The following is a 26,004-nucleotide window of genomic DNA, read 5'->3' on the forward strand; positions in this document are numbered from 1 at the left end:
TTTTTAAATCCAAATCAAATTGAACAAAAGCTTAGCTTTTGGATTATGCCTTTACTTTTGTTTAAGGAAAACTTATGTTTAAGGAAACATCTTTCCAACTACACTAAATGCACAAAATACACAACAAAAAACTACAAGTTTCAATCATTCTAACCCTCAATTTAATAGATGACTTTTGAATAAAAGATGGAAAAGCATATACTAACCTTGTTCTCTTCAGAAAGCTTTAAAGATTCACGGATTTTCAACTCTGACTCAACAGCTGCAAGCTTCTCTTCAAGTCTTTTGATCTTTTCTCTTTCTTGTGCTTCAGCTTCATGTAGCAATTCATAATCCAGCACCTTTTGTTCTGCTGCTGCTACTTTTGCTGTTAATTCCTCAAAAATTTGTGCCTGTTCATTGCTCTTAGACTGCAAAACTTGCAATTCCTGTAACTTGTCTTTGGTTTCCTGTAGCTTTGTCAAAGTTTCTTCCATTTCTACCAAGTGCTGATTTGTAGTATATTCCAGTTGTGACTTGAGATTATCGATATCCTTTTCCTTTTCTGAAGTGGTTTCTGATAGCCGAGATCTTAAATCTTCAGTTTCTTTTAGGTAGCTTGACTTTTCATTATCTTGCTGAATTTTAATATTCTCAAGTTCCAATTGATGGTCGGCTTTCAGCTTTTCTAAATTACTCTTCAGCTCTAGAAGCTCTGTAGTTTGGGAATCTGCTCCTTTACTGAAGGAAGACTTGAGTTCCTGCATGGCTTGCTGATGAGACTCTATTGCAGACTCTAGCTTTCTTTTCCACAGACTAACCACCTCTGAGTTTTCATTAGTGGCTTGATCCAATTTGGACTTGAGAGTCATGTTCTCCTCCGAAACCTTTTCAGTTGCAGCCTGCAGTTGTTGAAGTACCTTTTGGTGATCTTCCTCTGAGGTTTCAAGTTTTTCTTTCAATGTCTTAAGTTCACTTTGATGCTCTTTATTCAATGTTGCAAGCTTATCTTGCAAACAAGATATTTCTTCCAACAAAGGAGCACTCTCCACATTACCAGAAATGTCAATGCTCACAAGTCTTTGTTGAAGCTCTGAGACTTCTTTTGTGCGCGATGCTAGATCCCTTTCTAACTCCATAATCCGTGACTTCTCAGACACAGTAGCCACCTGAAGTACAATCCCCCCCACCATGAAACACAAATTTAACAAAATGAAATATACACTCCCTAATTTCCTTAAAATATTATAAAAGCTAAAACCATTATAACGTTATTTATTTTCATTATACAAATTACTATGTTATTCAATAGCTTTACCATATAATCAAAGGTTCATACTGGCCAGTAGGCTCAATAGGCTTTAACAAATACATTTTTAAGTTTAATATAGAACATTAATCAGCAGATGTGTGGAAAAAGAATAATGTGGAACTACCGTACATGAATTCAAACAGCATGCAGCTTGATTGGGACCAAAAATTCAAATAGACCCTCACTTTTTAGCACTCTGCAGTGAAAATGAATACAAAATCTGACTGACAACACAAACAGGTTGGATGTAATACCCAAAAGGCATCTGGGCTTCACTGCTAGGACACATGAAAAAAGGGAATGTGGGAAAAGTACCAGAGGGCTATTGATGGTTATAGAATTGCATTAAACCAAAGCTTCACAATCCCCAGGAGAAAAGAGAGTGTTAGAAGGTATGGGTGGTGTGTTTCATGTTTCCATGAAATTCCATGACCACTGATACCCTTTGGTACCTTTGCTATATTTACTCTAGTGTGGGTTACATTAAAATGCATAAAATAACAAAACAAGATCCATATATACAGTTTAAAAAAAACTTACCAAGCTTGTACTCTAGTGGGATGATAAGATTTTTCCTATAAACATATTCAGCCAATAAAGAAATATATTCCCAGTCTTTGCTGAACGAATTGATCCTAGCAGTAACGATGAACATGCCATAGTGCCTCAGAATTTTGAAAGGGTTAATTAAAAATAAAGAAATCCAAAGTTTCTGCTCTGTGTATTTCTGCTTTTTTTTTGCTAAAGCTGAAATATGTGCAAACTTTTGTATTCTAGATTACATATTATCACCATGAGAATGTGGATGAGAGATTGTCACTTGGATAAAGTGCCATTATATCCTATCCAAAGTGCTTTCAGGAGGAATGGGGGAGGAAATAAAAGCAAATTATGATGCAGTATATACTTACTATTTTTTCCTCTCAGATGTAAAGCCCATTCCTAAGTGTTATGAGGTGGTTGTGTGAACCATCCTCTTGAAAGCTTGTTGTTCTGGTGATGGGGTAACAATGAAGGAATGGTGATGTATTCTCAAATCAAATATAGGGAGCCCAGACTCTTTCTTGTGAGGGATGTCAATGTCTGGCATGAACGTTATGAACCTCTTAATAGCACATGCATGAAGTTTCACTAAATGGAGACATAGGTTCCTGCTTTATTTGCTAAATTGTAAATTGAATTGAACATTGTAAAACCAGCAAAGATTTCAACTCCTGACCATATGATAGGAGCAGGATCATTGATAATGCAACTGAAGATGGCTGGGCTTTGTTAACAGCCTGAACATTTCTTGCAGTTTGGGAGAAATGGCCTTTTGCTGCTCTTTCAAATGCTCTATACTTAGTACTTTCAACCGAACCACTCCCCATCCCCACTTGCAACTCATCAGTGTATGCTATGCCATGGCTCCACAACCACTTAATCATCAAACTCACTCCGTATCTGATGATCACTCAGGTCAGAGTACTAATTATTTTGTTAAAAAGCCTTTCTTACATTTAACATGGTTGGAAGAAACTTCTTATACTAAATCTATTTTGAGATTTATGTTGAGTTTATACTCTACTGCACCAAAATTCAGTTTGAATTTTAAAACTGTTGGAAACATTTCATAATTTGGACATCCTGTTCACTCTTACTTTCATTTCTCTCCTTTGATGAGCTCTTTGCAGCCTGGAGTACATTATAAATCAGTAATAATAAACACTCACCAACTCAACAATACTGGAAACAGAAAGGATTAAATAATGTAACTTTTGGAAGAGATTTCAATTTGACCAATGGTTAAACACCATAGCTGAAGTCACTTATATAAAAATGCAAAAGTCAGCCATTTTGTGCATGAGTTTGTGTTGAATTGCAAGCAGGAATTTCCATCTTGAATAGGATCCATGAAAACAAACAGCTTTGATAAAGTAAAAAAATTAGGATGAGAAAGAAATTGCTGCTAACATTTAACATCTTAATTGTATATTTAATTATTTTCAATAACTAATTCTGCTTTGAAGTGTTATAGTTGATATTGTCAAGTAATTGCAAATCATCAATGAAGCTCATACAATATTAGTATTTTGTACAGCTGTACACATTCAAGTTTCACCCAAGATGAATTGTGTGCCAATTTCTACCAGATTCAGAAACTTATCTCTCAAACATCTTTTTTCATGCTTTGGTGTAGTGACAATGCCAAGCAGAAATGCATTTATTAGCTGCAACATATTGTAGCTGAAGTAAGAGACTTTTGCTGGTTGGACTAAAGGCTTTAATCAAAGAGCTAGATTTTAAGAGGTTATTCAAGGAGGAGAGAGACAGACAGGAGTGGTTAAAACAGATTTCCACAGCTTACAGTCTAGACAGTTGAAGGCATTGCTGCCAATAACGAGGGGAAAGGTAGTGGTCAATGTAAAAGCCACTAAAGTAGGGAGATCTTAAATTCTCAAAGCACTGTTGTGCTGTTTAAGGGCACATAGGGTTAGATAAGACTATGTAAGACAAGGATAAGAACTTTCTATTCATGGTGTCAATGTAATGGAAGTATAGGCCAACAACCACAGTGTGATGGGTAACAAGATTTGCCCGAATTATGTTATGGTAATGGGTTACTGGGACGTCCAATTTGAGTGTTTCAGCACAAGATGGGCTTTTACAGGAGCAGAGAAGGTTGAGTTTATGGAGTTAAATGACATGATCATTTCAAATAGAAAGGTTATAGAACATTTGAGCAATCTAATTCACCTTAATAGCACTGGCCAGGGAGAGGAACAAAACTGCAGAAAACCACAAAGCATCAGTCAGCTTTTTACTGTTACTGTGGAATGCCTGGCGCAATCAGTTAAAACAGGTGACAAAGGTTAAAAAGAAGAAATATATCTAAATAAAAATGTATCGCCAGATCAATCTGGTTTGAAAATAGTGCAACATCGGGTCGTAGGTGCACCACATGAAACTAATTGTTGGAACTAGATCACAATTCAAGGAAACAGTTTCCCTTCACATTTCTTTGGAGATGATACTCATCTTATAGAGTCATCTTAATCTTTAAAGTATATTTTATTTCCTGAACTGAATTAATATATATATTTATCATTGTCCAAATGTAATCAACCGTAAAGATGACACTTATCACAGTGATACTCTGACATAATGCACCACCCAGTGGTAGAATGTGGGACTGCACCCATTAACAATTGCGATCAGCTATGCCTTCTGGAAATTGAAGGATATTAACCTGGAAGATCTCTCACAAAAAGTTCCCTTTGTTGATTGTTTGTGAGCACACAGTCAGTTAGCCTCCTCATTTAAGGCAGGGCTTGGAGTAAGCAGATAGTAACATACCAGAAAAGCAAAAAAATTCTTTAAAGATACACACAGCAAAATCTCATTCTACAATACATATAAATAATTTTTAAAATGTCCTTAGCTAAATGGTAAATGTCTTTTGCAGGGATAAACTGATACAACAATGTTAATGTTAGCAACTTATATCCATTTTGGGTACATGCTGATAATTGAATGGAGCTCATTGAAACTGTGAAATCCATTACCCTAGTGTCTTCTAACTCCCTCTGGAGTTTTTCAGCTTTGGTCTTTTCAAAGAGCAGGCTCTGTTCAAGCTCCTTAATGCGGGCATGCTCCAGTTTGGTCTGCGTCTGTTAGTAAAAAGGGAGAGGAAGAGAACACACCAGTGCCACCATCACATGCCAGCACGACAGGAGGGAGCCACATGCAGGCTTATCCACCAGCACCTTCTGCCTTTTATAACAGTTAGGAAAGCAAAGGATAAATTGGACAGAGAAATAATTTGGAAGCAAACAGAAATGCTTAATGGAAAATAGTATCAGAAGTATATACTGGCAAGGATAAATGAGAAACAATTAAAAGAAATACAGTTTAAAAAGGCAGATTCAAAAGTTTCATGCAGTCAGTGTACAGTTTAATATCAGTATTGTTCAAATCAGAACAGTTAATATTTAAATTTTAGTTTACTACTGTAAACCCCTTGTACTTCTGTATTTTGAAACATTGATCTAACTATTCAGAAACAGGATTTATACCTTAAAACAATAAAATATCCTAAGAGTAAATCAAGAGCAAAACACAAAATCCTTCAAAATATTTTTTCCTTGGAATTTCCTGTACTGATGTATATTTTAAGTAATTTGATTATGACTACATTGTATCATAAACTAAAGTGAATTTCTCATCGTGCATTCAAAAAAATGCAACAGATCTTCATTGCACTTGGGTTTGGAGTTGGTTATCCATGTGTATTACTGAGAAACGGTAATCTTACATAACTTGTGGGGTCATTACAAAATCATATTGGTTTGTTTTAATTAGCTAGTTTTGGCAGATTTTGAAAAAGGGATTCATGATTGTATTTTTAGTCTAGATGCACACAAGGGGACTGCCTGAAAGATGATTAACAAAAATTCCAATAGTGACCAAACTAGATGGGCTTGAACAGCAACTACTTTAGCCATCCTTTCAAATGATGCTTCGGTATCAAATAAAAGGATTACTAAGCAAGGTTACGTTGCACAATTATGAAGGAACTAAATTACAGTATCTGTGATAAAATTGAATATTTAGATCTTTAAAGGGCTTGCTTGGACCCATCCAAAGGCCTTAAGTCAATATAAATGGCTGATGGCTAGTTTAATTTTTAGTGAGAAAAGGATAATTTGACTGTAGTTTAATTCCACGATGGATATTATAGTACAAAAGGATCAAGAGCAAGTGACAAGATTTTCAAAAGAAAATGGCAGCTCCTTCACTTCAACGTTAAAGTGCAACGAATCTCACAAAATAGTCTGAAATTATTTTTCACTTTTAATCAGCTCTATGTCTAGCAATCTTTCTGAGTCATTACATTTAAATCCATTAGCTTTCCATATAATCTGATGTACATACAAAATGAAACACTGGACACACATTTCTTTATTGAATTTACACAATCTGATATATCAAAATGATGGTTCAGATTAAATTGGCATGTTAATGAAAGAAATATATGGCTCAAGAAAATTTGATTGATTAAATATATTTTGGCAGCACTAAGTAACGCAAATGAATTTCAAGGATGTTCAATCATTTAGAATGCTATTCAAATATTCATCATTTCATGCTAAGATTTCTCAGAGGGAAAATGTAAGGTCTGCTGATGCCTGATATTGCTGGATATGAACAGGAATTCAGAACACTAGAACTAAAAAGGTAGTCAACACTGGCCATGTCCAATGAAATCAGCACCATTAACATCTGCTTCAGGTGAATTTTGAGAAGTATAAAAAGTGCTAAGGAAAACCTTCAGATTTTGAAATGATGGTGGCCTCAATCCAAACAAGTGATTAAGTTTATCAGTTTAATTTCAAAATCAACATTATATAATTTAAATAAATATAACAAAAATCTGGGTTCTGAATAATTCCTAAAGGAAAGCTACTGGCTGCAAAAGAAAAAGGGTGAAAAGACCCACATTTGATGAAAACCTTGAATAACAATGGGGGAATCATAAAACATTTTGCAGCCTTTATAATATTTGATCTTAGTCAACATTCACATTTCTGTGTAAATGTGATGTTAATTTGGTGAGTAAATCTGGTGTTTAAGAGATATTTTTGCCTCCATTTACATGAAATAATTTGGTCAAATATAGATGCAGGCAGGAAATTCAGATTAAACAGCAGAATATTTTCTCTTTGTTATAATCTTTCTCCACAGCTGTCCAGTTTCTAAAGCTGGAGCAAAAATGTGGAGTGGCAGGTTTAGCAGGAAAAGACTTGTTGACCACTAAATCAAATCTCACAGGTGTCAGAATTAACTACGTAGATGGGCCTCATGAAATGCATGAACGTGTTTTAAAGTTTCACTGTGAGTAAACAAATCACAATCGAAGTGTTGTATAAAACTTAAACCGCCATGGATAATTTTCCTTTGATGCCTATGAAAGCTATCTTTTAAAAATAAGCAAGAAACTGAGTAGCCTGCCTCAATCAATTGCTGCTCAGGACTGTCATTTTAAGTACAGTCAAACAGTAATAGCAAAACTAGTTATAAACCAATAAGAGGGGTTTACAGCAGTTATTCATCATCATAGATAATGCATTTCATTCTTTGCAGCTGTGAAAGCAACATGCACAGTCAATGCTGAGAAAACAGTTACTGCAGTTAGTTCTGGTATTTGGTTTTAAGCAGTATTTTGGGTTACTCAAATTAGAGATTGCTTAAACATTGGATGTCTTCACCTGTCTTCTGCACGCCACTTCCTTTTAATCTAATTTTAATGACGAAACAGTAGAAAAGTTGCTATAATCCTTGCATGCATTTATCCCCACTTAGCATCACTCTGAAGATTACACTACCAGACTAAAAAGAAATCACCCCTATACCAACCAATCCATTTTGCTTTAACCTACATTTCAAGAAACACTGCAACGCACAAATGCACACTGTTTTCTCAATGATTTTATTCTTTCCTTTCCTGCAATAACTTCCTCCTTCAAGAACGTGGATCCAGAAGCATATTTCCAGTGCCTAATTTGTTTTCCATTATTCAGATTCCTACAAGAATGTGCATCAGCTGCAACCTGATTGGGAAAAGCACTTCAACCCCTGTATTAATCCTCATCATTTACACTTGTCTATTTTAGGAGGATAACCAGACCAAAATGCGAATCGGCCAAGTGCAAAATGTAAGCTGCAGCTAATTTATTCTTTTGCTGTGATGAGTTATTGCTGCATTGTTTGTGAATCAAAACAAGAATTTTACTGGTTGGTGTTGTCCAGGAACTTGTAGGATTAATCAGCAGAGACATTGGAAGAGGTAAAATACATGTTTCTGCATGATACAGGAATGCATTAGTTACTAAAATATGAAATTCATTTGCATTTGAATTTGAGACCCCAGGGATTGCCCAAATTCCTGTACTAGATTAGCAATATGCTTTAAACATAGCTTGCCAAATATATTTTATATTCTGTAGTTAAATTTTGACCATTACCTTGTAGGCAGTATCACTTTTTACATTGATGATCCAAAAGCAATCACCACTTTTCTATCCAATGGCAGAACCATCCTTATATTAGAATTACCACATTTAAACAGCACTATCTTTGAAGACATCCAAAGTTTCAGATAAAACTGGCAGGATTTGGTTGAAGAGTTCCTCAGACTTCATTTTGCCCATTTCTGTTTCTTATAACAATTCTATGATAGTTATTTGATTTGAACTTACTAAATTCAGTTTCATCTAGCACACTGCTGGTTTAAAGGGTACACTTTGGACTTGGTTATATAGGCATGGAGCTGGTCGGCTGGAAGGAACATGTGTAAATAAGTCTTATTGAGGAAAAGAGTGAGACACCTAAATCCAAGTTTCCCTGGATGTTAGATTGCATATTGTACAAAAGGAGGAAAAAAACAAAACAAAAACACTTCACAAATTCATCAACTCAGGTTTGCAGCCGGGCTAGAGTGTGCTATGATGAAATTAAAAACAAAATTAGGGAGGTAAAGAATGTCCATGAAAAATATTAGAAAGCTAAATCAAGAAACATTCCAATTAGTTTATGTAATACACAGAAGACAGAAGGACAACAAAGGAAAGAATAGGCCCTGCTAAGAGTCCAAAAATGGTTATCTGTGTTGAGGGTGCCTGAAAGAATTTATATTATTCATTATTGTGCGAGATATAGAACTTATGAACAGGAGCAATGAAAAATCCTTGTTGGACCACAACAGGAGTACTTTATTGTTCTGTATATCACATAAGAAGATAACACTGGAGAGGATATAGAGCGGATTGAGAAGGGGATTACCAGGTTCAAAGTTTTCTTCGGCACAGAGAAAGCCGAGACTTTAAATTGAGACACAGTGAATAGGTAGGATCTATTTCCTGCAACAGAGAGATCATTAACCAAGAATCATAGATTTAAGAGGGCTGATAGGAAGATTAGAGGGGGTTGTGGAAAAATCTTCTAAAGAGTGAAGGAAAAAGGAATTCCATGTGAAAAGGAGGTGGAGGCAAAACCTCTCTCGTTTAACAAGTAAATGAATGAGCACTTGAAATATCACCATCTACAGGGCTACAGACCAGAAGAAATGGTGCAGGGGTAGGCTTAAAGAACTCTCTTCCCGTTGCCTGACTTGGGTACTGGGAACTGAATCTTACACTCTACTATAAATTCCAATGATCTGGTAAACATTCTGGACGTGCTGACATGCTGAACACAATAAAGTGTATAATGTTAAACGTCCGGTCTCCTCTTCATGCAAATATTATTTTTGTTTTCTTTAAACCACATGGAAAATAATTTAAACTGCATAGAAATAATAAAATTTTTGATTCACACACTTACAGATCTTGAAACACCAAACCTTTTGTTTGTCTATATACCATTTGACTCACTGCTTTCTTCAAACTGATTATAAATACTCCATTCTAGTGTAGTGCTGCACATTTAGAAATTTGCATCCAAAACTGTATTACACCTTAAATTTTAACTAAATCAATTAGATAGCTTTCATTGGTTAATAGTTTTGAAGAATTCAAGAATAAGAGGCAAGACTATTTGTGTTTTGTCTTAACTCATTGCCTAAATCCATTCCTGAATACAAGTTGCTGCACTCAACTTGAACTCAAACGGTCTTTCAGTATTTGGTAAAAGTTCTGATCAAAGGCTGCCTAGTTCTTCCCTCACATTTGTATTCCTTGTATGTGCACAGGTACTTGGCGATTAAAGTCTGATTCTGATTCTGATGAATTGGTTATTACATAATGAATAACTGTGAGATTAAAAAATGCTACAACTACTTTAAAAACTTAAAATTGAATTAATTTTGATTAATAGACCAAGAACTGCCAGTTTTATATGCATAGTTCACTTTTTTATGTGATTCTCAAATATTTGAATATATCCAAATTAAACGTAAAGCAATTTTGAAGCAGTAATAGAACTTGTTAAACACATACAGAATAAACTTACATCCATAATTGAACACAATGATGTTAATAATTAAAAATTGAAATATTTGTTGTGGGCATAAGGTCATAACTGTTAATTAATCAAGAAATTTTTGCCACCACTGCAACCACATAGCCAAAGCGCCATGCCGAATAACCAAATCACCCAATCATAATTTGGAATGCTTAGAGATTTAAGCTCAGGTTCTCCATTGATCAGCAGTCTTCAGCCACTAGTGTGAACTGTTCACAGCCTCTCATCCCTTTTATACCAAAAGGTGCTGAAAAACTTATTCAGTATTGTTATTCCCTAGTTTTTAAGTATTTAGATGCAAACATGTTTTGTTACATGCAAGTTACCAGACAGAATGGTAATGGTTTTTCTTGTTTATGACCTCAGAAAATCCAGGGAATTATTACCTCTAAGTCACCTTTGGTAATGGACTCTTCCTCTACACGGAACTGAAGATCTTCCACTTTTCTGTTGGTAAAATAGAAGTAATTCTTGAGAAAAATGAAATACCATTAGGCAGAAAAATTGTCACTGGCTGATGGCCTTTAATAAAAGGAAGAAACACTGCTTAAAATACAAACTTTTCTTATTTTATATACAGAATATATTAGATAAGTACTGCGGTAAAACTATACGGTTAAGCTCAAGACCTTAATGACTACCACCTAATGGCTCTGACATTATGATCGTGAAGTGTTTCAAGAAGCTGGTCATGGCTCACATTAACTCCAGCCTCACAGACAACCTCAATCCATTCCAGTTCACCTATTGCTGAAACAGATCTATAGCAGATACCATCCATCTTGCCCTGATCCAACCATGTAGATACCACGGCCAACAAAGCTCAACAATACCTTTACTTCAAGAGGTTAAGGAAATTTGGCATTTTCCTGTCAACCCTTACCAATTTTTAAATCGACGCAGCATAGAATGCATCCTATTTGTCCGCATCATGGCTTGATATGGCAACTGCTCTGTCTGAAACTGCAAGAAACTCCAGAGAAGCTGAAGAGAGCTGGACAATGCAATCTATATTCACATTCTTCTAGACATGCGCAGTAGAGAGCTTCCTAACATGCTGCATCGTTACATGGAATGGAAACTGCACTGTGGCGGATAGGAAGGCTCTATAACGGGTAGTGAAAACTGTCCAACGCATCACTAGCACCAGCCTACCTGCCATCAAGAACATATATACAGAAAAAAGTGCCAATAACATCATGAAGGATTCCACCCAACCTGCTCATGGACTGTTTGTCCTACTCCCATCAGGGAGAAGGCTACATTGCATACACACCAACCCACCAGACTCAAAAACAGTCACTTTCTCCAAGCAGTGAGGCTGATCAACATTTCCACCTCTCCATACACCGCACCACAACTACTTTACGTTCACTTTATGTTCTGATACTTTGCGCTTAGAGTCACTTTATGGATATACAATCAATGTATACAAGCTATTTTATTTATTGTGTTCTTTATCTTATTGTGCTGCAATGGATATGGAGTAACAATTATTTTGCTCTCCTTTACACTTATGTATTGTGTCTTGAAAGTTGTGGGCTCAGCTCAGTACATCGTGGAAACAAGTCTATAATTCTCACTGCCTCAGTAAAGCAACTGGCATAATCAAATATTCCATCCACCCAGACAATCTCTTCTTCTCCCCTCTCCCATTGGGCAGAAGATATAAAAGCTTGAAGCAAGTACCATCAGGCTCAAAGATAGCTTCTACTCTGCTGTTATAAGGTTATTGAATGGATCTCTAGTACAATAAGGTGGACCGGTAACTTCATATTCTAACTCGCTATGACCTTGCACCTCATTGTTTATCTGCATTGCACCTTCTCTGAGGAGAAGGTTATTCTTTGTTATTGATTTACCTTGTACTACTTTGCAATGAATTAATCTGTATGAACAGTATGTAAGACAAGCTTTTTATTGCAACAGGTACATGTGACAATGATAAGCCAATTCCAACTCAAAAATAACTTGATTTTTGGTTGGCACACATCAAACTACGCTGTGCTTTTCTACAAAATAACAAAGTGCTCTATATGTTTCATTTTACAATTTTTCATCTATATTGTAACTTATTTCATACATTATCTTAGCACTTAGTACCTTTTTTCTTCCTCCAGTTGGTTTAAAAGCTCCACCTTCTCTCTGTCAGCAGCCTCCACTAATGCGCGTAACTGGTCCATCTTCGCCTCCATCTCCAATACATTCTGCATTAAAAAATTGAACGTTAATACTACAGGAAAGCTCAAAAGGTTGATTAAGTGGCTCTTATATTTTCCATTACACTAGCCCAAAAAAAAAATGATTTTCAAATGCACAGAATTTTCAAATGCTGTGGAATTCAGTCCAAGACACCTGCATCAGGAAAATGCCTCTATTGAGGGAGCACTCGAATGCTTCATTCAAGTCCTCCCTCCAGAAGGCAATTGAGTGCACAATGTTCTTGATAAGCTTACTTCTATTCTTGGGTCTCAGCAAAAGGCATCTTTGAATATTTAGCCACAAAAACAATTTTTACAAAACTAAAGGATCTATACAAGCTAGTGTTAATAGTTAGTTGATGGGTCACCTGCCACTTCATTCACAGTCTGTTCTTTTGTTGGTACTTTGACTTCAGATGTCCATAAATCTGTTTTCTTCCACCTTGTGACATGATCGCATTTCAAGCCAAAGAGTCTTTTTAAATTATGACATTGATATCCAGGCCAAGTTCATCAAACCAGGTTTGGTCCTCAGCAGTAGAAAAGCCAAAAATATCTTTCCAAGAGCAAACACGAGGAAATCTGCAGATGCTGGAAATTCAAACAACACACACAAAATGCTGGTGGAACACAGCAGGCCAGGCAGCATCTATAAGGAGAAGCACTGTCGACGTTTTGGGCCGAGACCCTTTGTCAGGACCAACTGAAAAGAGAGATACTCTCTCTATGTTCCAATCTCTTTCCAAGTATCAGTTAGAGTGAATGTCAGGGTAGTTTAGGGAATGTGAAAATTTTTGCAGTTCCTTCCAAGTAAGAGTCATTTGTTTGTCCATGAGCCGTTGATTGAGAATTTTATTTGTGGGGTCGTTGAGTTCTTTAGTGTCAATTTCCTTGCAGCATTAGCATTTGTGTTGCCATTATATTAAGGGACAAGAATGATGAAGAGGAAACACTGGATTGATTGACATGGTGGCTCATTCACTATTGCCTCACCAATCTTGAGATGAATGCTGCTTATTTACTTGCAGTCTCCTGTTGATACCAGAATATACTGTATTAGCTGGTATCAGTGCTTGGGACAACAGTGTTGTCAATAGGTCTCCAATTGTTTCTCTGATGAATTACAGGTTGTTATGTTTGTGTTCCAATTATTTTGTCAGACAGATTTGACTTCTTTCACTGCTTCCTTATCAATTACACCTTTCTTTTTTGCTCTCGATTCCAGCATCTGCAGCTTCTTGTGGCTACACCTACCTAGAGCAAATCTTCCCACTCTGGCAATCAACAAGGAAAACTGGTTGGTGGGTTTGGAGGTGAGGAAAGTGTTAGATAAATTTGGGCAAAGATCCATTACACTGAATTGGACACCAATACTGTTAGCTCACATGAAGCCACCATTTTCTTTTTTTTTAAATTAGTTTTTTTATGCATTTTCTACATCGCTACAGATAGAAAAGAAACCCAAATCAAAATGAAGAACATTAATACAGTGCAAAAATAAACATACAATAATAATATGATACAAAAAAAGATAATTGGAGAAAGCACCCAAATTGAAGACATGTAAAATTAGTATCCTCCCCAAGCTCCACAACACAAAAAACTCCAGACCAACCACAACACAATATAGAGAATATAAATCAGGATATTCAAACCCCCAAAACTGTAAATACACTTTAAAAACAGAAGATATTAATGCCTACTACCAAAAAAAAGGAGCTGAAAGCAAGGGACCAAAAAAAACCTTAATTAAGAGGAAGGTTATGAAAGTGCTCAATAAAAGGTCCCCAGACCTTATGGAACTTTATATCCGAATTAAGAACTGAATAATGAATTTTTTCAAGGTCTAAGCAGGACATAATATCATTAAGCCATTGAGCATGCATGGGCGGGGCAACATCTCTCCATCTAAGGAGGATTAAACGTCTAGCCAGGAGAGAAGCAAAAGATAATATTCGACACTTAGTCGAACTCAGACGTAAATCTGTCTCACCCAAAAAACCAAACAAAGCAATTAAAGGGTTAGGTTCCAGCCACCATTTTCTTCCAAATAAAACAGACACACTCTGGGAAAATACATGTAAGCTCTTGATGAAATAAATCATGGGTAAATCTCGCCTAATAGCATTTTGCACCACAAATCTATTCTCACCTCTGTCTTTTATGCTAGCTATTTTACAGTAATTAGATCTTTATAATCCAATTTCTATTGTACCTTTAAGAAATTATTACTTGTCAATTAAGCTTACTGTTTCATTAAGCTTTTACCTGTTCGTGACCTGTCCGAAGTAACGTGAGCTCCTGTTCAATTTCTCCCACATGGCTTGTTGCCTTGGCAACCTCTGCTCTTTCCAGGTCTCGCTCAGCCAGCAACTGCTCAATGTGCTGCTGCTTCTCCTTTAAAGCCTCCTGTAATGCGGTGGTGCCTGATATTTTCCTTGCATAACGTGAAGAGGTTTCTGTTAGCTGAAGAAAAAAAATTGGCACCCCATTTATTAGAACAATAGTTAAGTTCATTTATTACCTCATTTATTTTTGATTGCAAAATTTAATTTTCCCCTTGTGCACTTAAATTGTCTTCTCTCCTATAAAGTGATTTTCTCTACCACAGTACAGAATGAAAAATACTCACTTAAAATGTCTCATAACTTATTTAGTTGGTTGGAAAAATCTACTGATCTGATAAGAAAAATAGATCTCTGATGTGCCAATGTTCCTTATTCACATAAATAATGTCCCTTGCTCTTCAAATCATTGATTGGTTCCCTAGTGTCAAATCTAAAATAGTTTTGCAACCCCACACTTGAGGTTAATCAGTGTACTTCCCCAACCTTCCTGCTGTAAACTCTAGTTTCCCCTGCTCCCTTCCAATGCATCCTTTTTTCTCTTCCAATTCCATTCCTTTTTATTCTTTCCCCCCATTTTGCTCCACACTCCCCAGTTCTTCTCACACCTTTACCCATTTCTCTGAATCTCCCACCTCTTCCATCTTCCCTGATTCCTGCCCTCATATTTTATATTCTCACCTCCTCTTTCATATCTCTCTGCATCCCTCACCCTTTTCTTTCTAGTTTATCTATCCCAAAGGCCTTGCACTGATTTTCTCCTTTCACCCCTTCTTTGTTGCTAATTTTCCCATCTCATTCTTCTCTACTCTTTAAACACCTTAGAAATAATTCTTCAAAATGAGAGGATCAGGAAGAATTTGTACACTTCTCTGAAATTTTCATATTAAACATCTTGCAAAGCACCCCCCTCACCACCCCCAGGATAGATTAAACAACTTTTGGCATCAGTTGAATTTCTTACCAATCCTGATCGACTAGGTCTACCACTGATGGAAGATGCTACAGAGCTTAAAGAGCTGATGGATGATGCACTAGGACTCCGCTTGAGATTCGATGGGGTAGTTACTACTTTTCGTACAGTTGTCTTGGCTTTAGCTGGTGTTGTTGAGGGAAATCCAATTTTGGTAACTTTATGAACTGGTGCAAAAAGACCATACTTTGTCTGGCACTGAAAGTATCTAAAGCAAAAATAAAACAGATGCTTTAAAATTTTTCTTATATTTGTATACTTTGAAACTTATCTAATGTAAGCCAGTAAAAGAGGGATTAGTAATAATAATGTATAAAATCTTTAAAACAATTCTAAAATTTGTATTGTTGAAATAATGGATTAGCCATCAATACTGAAAGTGTTCACACTATATAGTGGTATAATGACCCAAGACTTCTGCCGCAAAATACACAAATGCTCACTGCCATAACATCTTTTATGCTAATTTATATTTGTAGCTTTAAGACTTCATTCAGGTGCAACTTGCATTACTTATTCTCTATGTTTATGAACATTTTATTCAAAAACTAACCTGGGTGAGCCTTACAGGTCAAAATCAGCAATTCACAAATATACTTTTAAAGGTTACACTTCTCTTAGGACATCAAAGAAAGGTATTTAACTACAGACTCCATGTTAGCTCGCACATCACTCCTGTTGCTCCCATCCCCATTTATTTTCCTGTATCCTCCACCTTTTACATCAACCTACATAAAGACAATTTACAGCAGCCATTTGAACTATCAGCATGTCATTGGGAAATGGAAAGAAAGTGAGGCACCTGAGGAAAACCTATATGGCCAATGGGAGAAGTTACATGTTCTACAAAGAACATAACTACGTATTGAACCCAGGCCACTAGAGCAATGATACAGCAACAAGTAGCAAATCTTTCCTCAGCTGTAGCACACTGGTCTCTCTTATTAGTTCATGTTTTTAAGCTTTCTTCAGGCATTTAGCAGTATATATGACCAAGGCTTAAATGCAGTACCAAAGGAGTGTTATACAGTGAGATAATTTTACCCCCCTTCCCCCCAGGCGCGACAACATACCAGTATCTTTGATTTAAAACAAAGATGTTATCTGTTCCCAAACAAATATAGTTATTATTTAATTGATCATCTAATACAAAATGACTACATTTCAAGAACTTGAGTGGGAAGTAGTTTGGGTCCAGTTGTGAAAATGCATGATCTACTGTAAATGCTCACCTTCCTTTTCAAAGCTTGATGAACTCTCTTTTTTTTACTGTTTAATAATTCATTCAATTGCTTCACTAATTCACCAGAGAAATATCCAAAACTTTTAAGTCACAACAGCATCAGGATTCAGTCCATTCAAAGATTTAAAAATTTTGGGTTAGGAATTGCTGATACCTTTACATTTATGGCACATTCAGCCCCAGTGTTTATTTCTCTCATCTCAGAGGTTCTCAAGATATGGAAATCAAAACAGACTTTCTCAACCCATCATGATAATGCAGCGAATTTACCATAAAGTATCAGAAAACTGGTTCAAAATAAATTCAAGGCTCTTGCTGACAATGAAAGACGCAAGTCACACAGTTAAAGTTGTATTTTAGCACTTGATAAAACCTATTTAAAGAAATCTTTCCTCTCCAAATGTCTTAATCCTAGTTATTTGTCATATTTAGATAATTTTAGAAAGTGAAATAAAAAAAGCAAACTGAATGTGTTTAAAGCTTTATATATAAATGCAAGGTGTGCAGTGAATGTGGCAAATGATATTCCAGTTATTTCTGAAGCATGGCTTATGGTATCTTAACACTCCTGTTCATGGGGTCTTCCGACAACAGAGGGGATAAAAATCAGTTGAGGAAATGGTTACAGCATTGGGAAGGATGAGATATTTGAAGGATCATCAAATGAGGCTAATATGAAGTCAAAGAATAAGGAAAGGGGCAACTACACTGATAGGTGGCTGTGGTGGACACCTAAACTATCTGAGGCAAATAGAAGAACAAATTTATGACAAGTGCAAAAACACTAGGGGAATAACAATGAGGGAGTTTAACTATCCTAATATTAAGTGGGATTGTGTTAACAATATAAAGTGAAGAGAATTTGTGATAACTTTATTTTTAGCCATTACCTGACAAGCCAAACATAATTGAGGATTTAGTTTTAGAGAAAGAGGTTAGGCAAGTGAAGTGATTATTAATAGACTAAGAATTTACAATAGAAATCTTAGCTCAATTATATTTAACATACAAGACCCAATTTTAGTTATTCTTTTTGTTAGGCTAGTTTAAGGCCAATCTTACTCTGCATAAAAATAGGGAGCATGATAAAGCTTGCACTTAATCCAAAAACTGATGATCCGGTGAACATTGAGGACAAAGTCTGTGGTCTGCAGTAAGATGTAGAAGGCTTAGTTAAGGAAGTGCCAAAAGGTATTTCATTTAGAGGAACGTGAAGTAATGTATTTGGGGAGGTAAAGCAAGGCAAAAGAACACACAATAAGCAGGAAAACAATAAAAGTTGAAAAAGAACAGAGAGATGTTCTTCAAGTGCATGTCCACAGATCATACCACGGAACAGTTAAAAGACTATGGGATTTTTCCTTAATTAGCAGAGACTCAGAAAACAAGAACCGGGAGATAAGTGCTGAATCGTGTACAATGCTAATTTGACCACAACTTGAGTACTAGGCACCCTTTTTACTTCCATGATACAAGGTGCAGAGGAAATTTAAGAGTATGCCACCAAGGCAGGAAAACTTTTTAGCAAGAAAAAAAGATGGAGTAAGCTGATGCTGTTCCCTTTAGAAAAGAGGAAGGTACAGAAAATCATGAGGAGACAGTAAACAGGACATGGTCAAAACTGGGATAAATAGTAGAAAGATTAAAGAAGGGATGAAGAGGTATTTTGGTCTCACTCAAAGGATGCAGGAGGTCTGGAAGAGGAACAAATAGAAATTCTCAATGCAGTTTAGTGTATCCACCGGTATGGATACACCAAGCAGACCATCCTTCTTCTATATCATAAGTTTTCTGTATTTCCTTCTTGTTTCCATTGTGCTTCTGTAGCTCTTATCCAACTATTTATCATTAACATGGTGGACCACTTAGCTCCTGAATGCACGGCGCTTTGGATCTAGCAATGTCTAAAATTAAATATTAAGAATTCAAAATACAATATAATCTGCTATTCAATTACAGCAGATTTCTGTTAATTGGGCCATCAGATAATCAGGACAGCTGCTTATTTGGGACAATTCTTGAAGAATAAAAACTAACCGAGAAAATAAACAGGATTCCCTTAATTTATTTGGGACACAATACTACTTAATTAGGATGGGAACTGTTGCTAAACAGTTTCTAACTGGTGTCAGTCACAGTAACTTGAGCGGCCATTAGATACTCCATCATGCTTAGAGCAATCAATTTTTAAATAGCGTCATTTGCATGGGCTCATATTCAAAAAACAGTGTTTTCTGTCACTGATAATTGGCAAGAAATAAGCAGCAAGACAATTCAGAACCGTTTTGCTCATTGTGGTTTGAAGCATTTAGGCTTGGAGATGCCAGAAAAGGCTGGGAGTGAAAATGAAACTATATTTTTACTATTTCATCAAGTTAGAAACTATAGAGAATTTGAAGGTATCGATAATCATCTTGAATGTTGCAGCAAAACTGAAGATTTGGAGGATGCAATCGCTGAAAGCATTTTACAAAGGTGGTCCATTTTCTACACTAGGCGTTTGTGCTGATTTTGTTCATTTACAGTCTATCAAAAGAAGATGGCTGCATGTTGGTTGTCTTTTATATCCAATTATGACAGTGAAACCTGTGCAGGAGAATTTTTAAGAAGTGGAAAAGCCATTGCAATGGACAGTTCCACTCTTGTCCTTGGATGTCTGGGTCCAGTGGTACAAGTAGTCATCACTAACTGGGGTCCTCCTTGGTTGCAGTGGATAACCACGATTTTCATCCCCCTCTTTGAGTTTCTCAAGGAGCTGCTGCTGAGGTTCTGGTTGCACTTTAGTCCTGCACTCCTCATATATGGGCACCCAGTTTAGAAAAGGTGGGGCGTGAAGAGAATCTCCCAGTGGGCTTACTCCTGGGTTCGGCCAAGATGGACATTCAAGGGTCGATGCGGTGGAAAGTGGTGGGCGCTGCCCGGGCCGACTGCCTGCTCCATTTCTGAGGATATTCTTGTTCCCAGCTGTCCTTGGAGATGGAGCATGTGGTCGCAATGGGTACAGTGGGGAAATTCCAGGAGCGGTGGACCCCCGGGGTATTGACTGTTTTACAGATGGTAGTAACCATATTTTATTCTGAGTATACTTACTGACTTATAAATGTTGAATGTCTGTACCTTGTGTATATGTGTTGTAAATAAACTTTTTATAGTTTTATTAAAAAAAACATTTGTGCCTTATCATCTGCTTTGGTTTTCACTGTTGATCTCATCTGCCCAGTTTGCCAGATCTGACTTCACATGATAGGACAGGCATGTTCCTATTTCACCAGGGTATAGGCCCACTGGCTACCCTCACCTGGTTTGGCCTACCTGGTACAGGGGGTGTGGCTGCTGTTGCATGCAAACAGTTACTTGGAGCCATAGATGAAAGCTGAGTGTCCAGTGGAGACCAAAGGAGAGTGAACTGCCCAGAATGGTCACATCAAGCTCTTTTGCCAGAGATGCTACCCCTCCCTGGACACCCCATACACAACAGTGCACCCCAGATGAATTGCTCTGTTGATAACTATTAGGAACTAATACAGTTTTATAGTATTGTCGTAGAACTGGTAATATTCTAATTTGTTACATAATTTGTTACTCAGTTAAACAGAAGTTTGTCTTCATTAAACCTTTTCAACCACTTCCATTAAAAATGTACTCCCGACGTGTCCCAATTAACCGGAATCCACTGTATTTGGAAATCATAACAGTGTGGCATCCAGCTCACCAGATGCTGCTTCCTTGAAGGTAACTGGGGCCCCAGTTCCTAGGCTCCCATAAAACTCATCAGGTTCACAGAAAATTTTATTATACAGCATGTGACATCTTAAAAAAGTGAATTAAAAGAGTTCTGCGACATTGATAGGAATACCATTTATTAGTCCAAAAAAACCAAACAGTTTGTCAACTTCAAAGCCCCAAATGTGCCAGATGAAGTGACTTTTACTGCATTCCCTTTTCTGGCCTTGGAATAAACATCTGCCATTTTGGCAATAAGAACTAATTCATCCTAATGCCATTTGTGCAATGATTTCATTCAATTTGCACAAGAAATTAAAACTCTTGCTTTTAATGGTTCATTTACATGCTGTTATTTGACATCAGCAATGATGTTATTTGCTAAATAATTGCTTATATAACTAAGAATCATTATTTTGCACTCATCTGAGATATTTTTGTTATATGATCGATTGTGAAAATATTCACATCAAAAGCATAACATGCAAACATTCTGTGAAATGAATTATTCTTTTAATATACAGTTCGAAACAAACTTCTAGCTACATATCTCAATTTATAACCTTCAAAATTGTCAACTATTAATCTCCATTGTGAAAATTGTGTGATGCTTCACAAATGACATGCTTCTAAAGAGCTCAGTCTTAAACAAAGCAAACCTCGTTCCAGCCACAGCTCCATCATTCTTTCCGAGGGGTTCATCCAGTTCCACTCCACACCACTCCCCCTTAGCAAAATCAGTTTCTCCTAAGAAGCGCACCACTCCTGCTTTGGTACCACCAACCTACAGAAATGCCAAACAAACATCAAGAGTTAGTACTTTTCAAGGAAAATCTTTGCTTAAATCTAATTATGGATCAGATCCTTGTTACATACAGCATCTGCACTTTTTACTATTTGCAATAACTGCCAAAATTATTAAAGTTCAACTCAGTCCTAAAGTTACTGCAATAGAAATACAAATAAAAGAGCTTCCTTGAAATTTTGTGAAGATATATTCTTCCCTTCTAAGTGACAAAACCCCAATATGTAACCATGCATACATTTGCACATCATTGGAGTCACTTTAATAGAAATTAAAACTTTATTTTAAGATTAACCAGCTAAACCACCAGTGTATTTCACATATGGGAAAATAATTTAATTCAAGGCAGTTGTTGAAGGGACTACAGTTTACAAATTAGTGGATTTGAATGAATCAAGGACAGAGGAAGTTGACAAAAAGAATTACAATCTACAAATTAGTGGATTCTGTAAATTAAGGACAGGGGAAGCAGACAAACCAAATGACTTTGCCCCCCCCCCCCCCATTCTGTGAACTCCAGGCTGACTCTTGCTCTGGGATAATCTAATCAGAACAGTTAAATGTGGACACAAGTAGCTTCATGTAATAACCTGCTAAACTGGAGACAATTCTTAGATGAGTAGCCATTTATTATGTAAAATGCCAGCACTATCAAAGAAACTACCTGTAATCTCATTAGACTCAGTGTCTGGATTGCCTAGTTTGCTGGTTTGGACAGCCAGATTAGAAAGGAACAAATACACAAGGCTGGGGTCTGAAATATAGAACAATGTTGGATGTAGCCCTGGACTAGAGCCAGTAAGAAGGAGGGTCAGGTGACCATAAGCCAATGGGCTGGAGATCTCTCACTTTACCTGATGAGGAACACTATAGAGTCAGGAGCTCCAAGTACGCCATGGTGATAACTCTCCTCAACCAGAGACCAACCATTGCAGATGAGGAGGACCCCACAGACACGTGGGGTTTGGGACCATGAGGAATGCTAGGCCAGCGTAGACTCCTTTCCCGGGTGATACCTTTTCTCTTCATTGACTGTTCATGGAGGGTCAGGGAATTATAGATGGTGTACACACAGGTAGTCAGTTCGAGAACCCACGTGCTTTTTAGTTGAAACAATAAAGGTTACTTGCCAGCAAATACAGATTTGTGCTGTGCCTCTCTGATCATTGTTACAAGTCTAATAGATCAGCAATAATCAAGTAAGGATTTATAATTTGCCAGTTCCATCATTAAACTTTAAAGCCAGTAATTTTGGAATGGAATAGCATATTCTCATTCATTGGGACCCATGTTGATGATTTATCAGTAACCTGAAAGAAAAGCAATTTGGTTGTTGATATAGATATATAAAACAGATGAAAGAGAAAGTCAAGTTAATGATGCTTGACAGCAAGTTTTCCTACAGTGGTTATTAGAGTGCCTTTATGTTAGCAACACACACAAAATGCTGGTGGAACACAGCAGGCCAGGCAGCATCTACAGGGAGAAGTGCTGGCGACGTTTCGGACTAAGGGTCTCGGCCTGAAACATCGACAGTGCTTCTCCCTATTGATGCTGCCTGGCCTGCTGCGTTCAACCAGCATTTAGTGTGTGTTGTTTGAATTTCCAGCATCTGCAGATTTCCTCGGGTTTGCCTTTATGGTATTTTGCTTTGATAGGATGTTGGGCATATAATGCGTAAGCAATTGATTAAGTTTAAAGTCAAAGAGTAATCAATATTCAAAATTAAATGACCAAATTGATAAAAATGTATTGCTTAATAATGTACATCCAGTTGTAATAATAGTTCTAAAACAAATTTAGGCCACAGAAGTGTCAAAAGGAAACATGATGCTTAAAGCAAGTCATGTTTATTTATAATATATTGTCACAGCCTCAGGCTGTTATATTATTAAGGAGAACTTGAAATGACACCAGAGTTCCAGAAAAGATGCTGCTGACAAGAATTAAAAATCTTCCTGCCATTGCTCAACACTACCCCCAAGCTATCAATTTTCTTTACAAATGAAAATTCCTTGACAGAGAGAAAAATACTAAGAGATCAGGAACAGAAAACAAAAGCTAAGTGAGGGATATGCTGCTTAAATGGAGATGTTGAGAGATCATAAAATGAAGGATGTTAAACAATGATGAATTTTACGATTAGTTTTGATTCTCAGCAGCTGCCAAAATCCCACAGATTGAAAATTGCTTATGTATAAGCACTATTTAATTTATGCTATTCTCTTAGCCATACAAGGCTGTTGAGAAGGTAGGAGGCCCTGAACTTCCGATGTGACAATGAACACGATACAGGCCAAAACCATTATAAAATTGACCAAGAGTGAACAAAAATATCACAAGTAGTGAAAAGTTTTGCATTCTGCTAAGTATCAAAAAGAAACAAGATGAAGACCAATAAGCAGATGGCTATCCTATAGCTGTCACCAACCACACTTTTATTTTATTATCAGCATTCTTCAATCATATCTTTATGATTCATCAATATGATTCACTGACATATTAGCTGAAAATGGACAATTTCTTTCTTCCAGTTCAGCTATCGTGTTCAGTCTAGCTCTCTAGTTCCCTGGAATAAGAACTATCCAGATATTTCCTGCTCATACACATAGAACCTTGCTAAATTTTGGTTTAAAAAAAAAATCACAGAAACTTGACTTTAAATTCCTCTGCATTATTACTTCGGAGGACCTGGGCTCAGCGTGCAAGTGCAATTACGAATAAAGCACAGCAGCGCCTCTACTTCCTGAGGAGTTTATGGAGATTTGGCACGCCATCTAAAACTTTGACAAACTGCTAAAGCTGTTTCATGGTGAGTACACTGACTGCCTGCATCACAGCCTGGTATGGAAAGACCAATGCCCTTGAATGGAGAATTTTGCAAAACACAGTGATCACAGGTAACACCCTTCCCAGCAATGAGCACATCTACACGAAACACTATGGCAGAAAAGCAATATCTATCAGGGAGCCCCACCATCCAGGACATGCTCTTTTCTTGTTGCTACCATCAGGTAGGTGGTAAAGAAGCCTCAGGACTCTCACCACCAGGTTCTTGAACCAAAGGGGATAACTTCACTTGTCCCATCATTGAAATGTTCCCACAACCAATGGATTCACTTTCAAGGACTCTTCATCTCATGTTGTAGATATTTACTGATTATTTATTTATTATTTCCTTCTTTTTGTATTTGCAGAGTTTGTTGTCTTCTGTGTTCTGGCTGAACACCCAACTTGGGTGGTGTTTCATTGATTCTTTTATAGTTATTATTCCAGAGATTTATTGAATATGCAAGCAAGAAAATGAATCTCAGGGTTTTAAGTGGCAACATATGTACCTTGATAGTAAATCTACTTTGATCTTTGAACTTTAAAGAGACTGAATCCGTGGGGTCCATAATTAACATTATATTGATTCCAAAGGTTGAATTAGACAGGATGGACAATTAGATCAAAGATTAATTCATTAGTAAGCAAAGATGAATTACAGAACAAAAAATATAAAGCTGCCCTCTATCTTTCTTAACCTGGTGCCTAACTAAATATTCCATTTTGTATTACATGATAAAGTGCATCTGTGCCTCTGTAAACAAGTTCACCAAAAATTTGCTTCAAAAGGGCTCTGAAAACCAGGCTGCTTAAATTTTAAATAAGAGGAAATCTGCAGATGCTGGAAATCCTGCCGAAGGGTTTCAGCCCAAAACATCGACTGTACTCCTGCTAAGTTCCTCCAACGCTGTGTGTGTTGTTCTGCTTAAATTTTAGCTCATATAAAACATAAATGTGGCATAGGCACTGGCCAAATAACACGAGTTAGAAAATAAACAAAAGTTACTCTATGAGAACCACATCTCCACATTTTTGTAATAAATACCATCAAAAAACATTAGGCTGATAAGAAAGACTAACTATTAAAAGCTAAGAGAGAGGGATGAGCTCTGTCATTTGTAAGAACAAATATATGTGAGATTTTTGAAACTAATAATATCATGCAAGCTCATTGGTAGACATTGCTGCCTAGAAGTTGGGTGTTGGTAAACTGAGGGCTGTCTGTAATTGCAAGCCTGCCATGCATCGATACCATGTTTGACACAGTTATAACACAACCTTTAAATCTAAATTGTTGAGCTGTGGTCGGAAACTGCCAAATAAAGTTCACTCATCAAACAACTGGTTTCGTAACAACTTCAATCTATTTATTAATGAAAAGTGTCAGTACACCATAAGTCCTGTCAAAGGGTTTCAGCTCAAAACGCCAACTGCACTCTTTTCCTAGATGCTGCCTGGCCTGCTGAGTTCCTCCTGCATTTTGTGTGTGCATTGCTCAGATTTCCAGCATCTGCAGATTTTCTCTTGTTTGTGATTGGAGTACACCATAAACATAGCTTCAAGTTTGTTGCCTACTGACAGAGAGTGAATAACT

General features: G+C 36.8%; 1 protein-coding gene across 3 annotated transcripts in view; it reads right to left on the bottom strand.

Annotated features, from left to right (window-relative positions):
* clip1a (CAP-GLY domain containing linker protein 1a) overlaps positions 1–26,004 on the bottom strand; it is a 154,192-nt gene that overhangs the window by 64,517 nt on the left and 63,671 nt on the right. For 2 of the 3 annotated variants that reach the window (XM_059988215.1, XM_059988213.1), the window contains exons 4-10: positions 21,436–21,560; positions 15,802–16,018; positions 14,761–14,958; positions 12,395–12,498; positions 10,678–10,738; positions 4,837–4,941; positions 207–1,148 (exon numbers count right to left, since the gene is read on the bottom strand). In XM_059988215.1, the coding sequence (XP_059844198.1) occupies positions 207–1,148; positions 4,837–4,941; positions 10,678–10,738; positions 12,395–12,498; positions 14,761–14,958; positions 15,802–16,018; positions 21,436–21,560 (1,752 nt within the window). The remainder of the gene's footprint in view (positions 1–206; positions 1,149–4,836; positions 4,942–10,677; positions 10,739–12,394; positions 12,499–14,760; positions 14,959–15,801; positions 16,019–21,435; positions 21,561–26,004) is intronic. The other variant, XM_059988214.1, reaches the window with a different exon arrangement.

The sequence above is a fragment of the Hypanus sabinus genome, chromosome 13, assembly GCF_030144855.1.
Source record: "Hypanus sabinus isolate sHypSab1 chromosome 13, sHypSab1.hap1, whole genome shotgun sequence".
In the NCBI taxonomy this organism is placed as follows: Eukaryota; Metazoa; Chordata; class Chondrichthyes; order Myliobatiformes; family Dasyatidae; genus Hypanus; species Hypanus sabinus.